This window comes from Gastrolobium bilobum, unplaced genomic scaffold (genome assembly GCF_033153095.1).
Source record: "Gastrolobium bilobum isolate Gb01-03AN ecotype WA unplaced genomic scaffold, APGP_CSIRO_Gbil_v1 utg4377, whole genome shotgun sequence".
Classification (NCBI taxonomy): domain Eukaryota; kingdom Viridiplantae; phylum Streptophyta; class Magnoliopsida; order Fabales; family Fabaceae; genus Gastrolobium; species Gastrolobium bilobum.
In genome coordinates, this window is record NW_026895684.1 from 684,669 (window position 1) to 688,902 (window position 4,234).

At 31.5% G+C, this 4,234-nt stretch overlaps 1 protein-coding gene across 1 annotated transcript; it reads right to left on the reverse strand.

Moving 5' to 3' along the window:
* Window positions 1-882: 882 nt before the first annotated feature.
* On the reverse strand, window positions 883-2,442 carry LOC133289908 (glucan endo-1,3-beta-glucosidase 8-like). Its single transcript, XM_061487938.1, has 2 exons — window positions 2,084-2,442; window positions 883-1,987 (listed from the first exon to the last, which is right to left on the reverse strand). The coding sequence occupies exons 1-2, from the start codon at window positions 2,440-2,442 to the stop codon at window positions 883-885; spliced, it is 1,464 nt and encodes a 487-aa protein (XP_061343922.1).
* Between the last annotated feature and the right edge of the window lie 1,792 nt (window positions 2,443-4,234).

Sequence of the window (4,234 nt, forward strand, 5' to 3'; positions counted from 1 at the left end):
ATTTTTGGAAACTTTGTAATTGTAACATGTATATTCAAAGTTAAACCTTAGGCAATGATTTCACATTTTTAAATTTTAATAATTGTGTTAGATGTACTTTTGGTGTGAAAGTATGATAATTTCGTCTACAAGTGCAACAGTAACATTTCTTCCAAATAGATTTTAGTTTAGCTTCCGTAATATTTATATGATCATAATAAATAATTAAATATAATTTTTGACAATTCCACTATTATAGAAAAAATTTAAATGATTAGAAACTTGGGAGTGTTACAAGTTTAACCGTGAATTTTGCGAAGAATTCATCTTCTAAAAAATCTTTTATTGATATAAATTGATTTTAATTTATATTACTATTCTCTAATCATTTGTTTTTTTACCAAATGAGAAGACATTTAAAGGGGGCCCGACTTAAACGATTCATGCCTTATCCACAATAGAACAAGACTTAATCTTTGACAGAGGTAAATCCCAAATTTTTCACACACATATGTAATAGGGAGGGGAGGAGGTGGGAGGGAAGAGAGAATGGCAAATTTAAAAAAGAGAAAAAGAATGTCAATTGCTTAGTTAAAAATTAACTAAGTGCCATATTTCATTAATGTATTACTTGTTTGTATTATTTTAATTTTGAATTTTTTATTTGCTTTATATTTTCAACTCGCTGATTCACACTTCTTTTCTATATCTAGACATGCTGAATTTGAATTCTATTATGATTTGTGTACATCATATTATTGATGACTGAAATGATTGGAAAAATGAAATAATGACATATACATCTACCAACATTATTTCAACTAAGGTTTAAATCTACAATCTTATGTAAAGTCCTCAAATCTATCGTTACTATTTCCCCTCCTTACTAACTACAAAGTTTTTTTACATAAATGTAATGAAAATCAATGCAAATCCGATCAAAAGGCCTCCCACCTTATGCATAACTTTGAGCAAATTTCCACTACTGACGATTTGTATAGGGAAGAAGCAACTTCCCTTTGTTGGGTCCTCACTAACAATTTTAGCCAATCCTTTGAAATCACATGCCTCAACACTTTGGTCGCTTATTTGAAAAAATTGGTTGAAAGCATATGAAGCATTGCCAGGTTCATTCAAATTTGCACAAGAACAACCACTACCTAAGCTTGTACAATCACCAAGTGCACAAGCATAGCTTAATGATTCTGGTAACGAACTAAGTTTCTTGGCATCTTGGTTGAAAACACACCATTTATTCTCTTGGTAGCGAACCCCTTTTGCTTCTATAGGCCATTTCTCTTGTCCTTTACCAGAAAAATCTATTGGAAACTTGGGCTTTCCATCATATCGAAAAATTCCCCAATGACGCTCGAAGTTACCAGGTGCAATACTCTTATAATTCTCATCAGTAAGAGAAAATAGATACACATCTAAAGGTCCTGGGTGAAGTGGAGTTCCTTTCTTGCTTGCCATTTTCTTAAGGAACCCTTGGTAGAACCTTTTTGCATTATTTAGATTTGCATGTTTGTGACCATCAGTTGGCCATCCAACTTCACCAATCGTGATTGTCACGTTAGGGTGACCCATCTTTTTTAATGACCAAACAAGGGTATCTAAATTTGCATCAAACACATTGTGATATTGTGCATTTTTGTCATCAATTGTTCTGCTATCACTGTCGAAGAATGCAAAATCTTGTGGGAAATCTTCATTTTGATATAAACTGAGAAAAGGGTATATGTTAACAACAAATGGTGACTTCCTTTCATCAAGAAACTGCACTATTTGTTTCATAACATCATAAACATTCTTGCGAAATTCTCCATCTGATGGCTTGTCTGAACGAGACTCATAAACATCAGCATTTAAAGCCGTAGTCACCTTTATTCTGTCACCAAAACCAGCCTTATCAATAGCCTTTTGAATATTTTCCATAGCTGGAAATGTGGTCGTTTCATATGAACCATTGTAACTTGACAAGAACGGTTCATTTCCAACAGATACGTATCTACAATACCATATAATAATCACATTTATGATATGTTGTTGTTCATAATAAAATATGAAAAAAAATATATAACTAACAAAAAAAAAAAAAAAATACCTTATGTTAACCCCTCCATCGTGCATGTGTTTGGTCACATTGTGTTTAACCCAATTCTCTGCATGTTTCATACTTTTAGATAGTTTCTTCAATTGATTATTAGGAATTCCAACCATGAGTTCAATGTCCGTGCCAGAAAAAGCACTTACTGCCCAAGAATCTGTATCAAAAAGCTTTACCTTTTTAATTGCATTGTCCTGCACCATCTTTGCTACAATGGGAGGATCCAAGGGGTGAGATGCTTGTGTACCCCAATTGACACCAATACCTTTTACAGTCTCTGCTCCATGGCAACATTGTAGTTGGCAATGAACCAATATCATACAAAACACCCACGCAAGGAACTTGGCTAGAGCCATGGTTTGAGCCTTTTCTAAAGTAGTCGATATTAGTCAAAGTCACAAAGAAGATGAATGATTTGTGAGTGAAAATATTTGTTAAGATTGAATGATTAGCAACATCTGAGCCAAAATTGTGTGTTCTTGTGTGTTTAGTTAGTTACAATGTCTAAATAAAGCATTAAAGGAGTGTTGGTTCTTTAGCTACCTCTGTTTATCTAATTTTCTAATTGCAGTTGTCACGTGTAATCATCTACAATTAATTTATGTTTTTTTTTATTTATCTGAAATTAGAATTTATTCCTCACTTAAATCTGCAGATATAAGGGGACGAATAAAATCAGGTGGGTTCTCTAGCCAACCACAAGAATCAGCGTGTTTTGCATAATTTGCGGGAGAAATGAATTATCTGATGTGATATGAGATTGCATGAAATGACCTTAATCATCAATAGTCAAATTAATAATTAGCTTTTCTCCGCTCTTCAATTTATCTATAAATGATTGAGATTATTACAAATGGATTAGGTTATTCTGCCTACTCCTAATTTGCTTACTTTTTTTCTACTTCCCTCAACACCGTGAGATTACAGTATCATATAGAGATTTATGAGATAAAATCAATGTTTCTACCCTTTTCTTCTCTCCCACTGCCCCTCACCATTTCTCTCTCCTCCCCTTTTTCTCTTCCTCTATGTGGCATCAGAATACTGAAACGACTTAAGGGTATCAAGTTTCGCTAATTCAATCACCCTTTACTTGTAGTTGAGAGAGAAGAAAGGGTATGAACGGTTTGGAGTCTCAAATCTGGATTTTCGGACGATCCTTTCTTTCTTTTGTATGATCTTTATTTTGAATATTCAACATTGGATTGGTAACAAAATAATATTTCTTCCAAAATCATGACCCAATGATGGAGGATGATTGAATTTTGTATGAATAATATTTTGTATGAAATAAGGATTAGATTGTTGGAGGATGATTGAATTCAATCACGAACAACATACAAAATAATAATTAGTATGAATATTCATACCCTTCAAATGGATCGTCCAATTTGGTCGTGAATTAATTTTAAATCACCACCAACCCAATGTTGAATATGATAATTTTAAATCACTTAACAATCTGATCATTGTATACAAAATAATATTTTATAAAAATTCAATTACTAACAGATTGTCAATTACAAGTAAAAGGTGATTGAATTAGCGAAGCTTGATACCCTTCAGTCGTTTCAGTATTCTGATACCGCAGCGAGGAATAGAAAATGGGGAGGAGAGAGAAATGGTGAGGACAGTGGGAGAGAAGAAAGGATAGAAGGATTGATTTTATCTCGTAAATCTATGTAGTTGGATGATACTGTAATCTAACGGTGTTGAGGGAGGTAGGCAAAAGTAGGTAAATTAGGGGTAGGCAGAATAACATATTCCTATTACAAATAATCTTCGTATCATAGGAGAGAGAATTCATTTTTCCTTCGTTATTGTTAATATCATATATATCCACTTATTTCTAATTTTAATAGAAAAATATACACTTAATATAAAATTTTAGTTAATAATGTACTTAATATATTTAATAAATTAAAGTAATTATATATATATAATTAATAGTTAAAATTGAAAATATAACTTATATTATTACAAAATATTCCATTAATATATAATCTGAGGTAAAATATTTTTATTATTATATAAAATAAAATTATCTCCTTCAAATTAAATTAATATCATTTTAATATTTGAGAAAAAAATACAAAATATTTTTACAATTTTACTTCTACTTGCGATATGATTTTTTTCTTTCAAAAT

Excerpts from the sequence above, each read along its gene's own strand:
- LOC133289908 (XM_061487938.1), bottom strand. The coding sequence starts at position 2,442 with ATGGCTCTAGCCAAGTTCCTTGCGTGGGTGTTTTGTATGATATTGGTT. Across the intron at positions 1,988-2,083 it reads GATGGAGGGGTTAACATAAG|ATACGTATCTGTTGGAAATG; the intron begins GTATTTTTTTTT and ends ATGGTATTGTAG.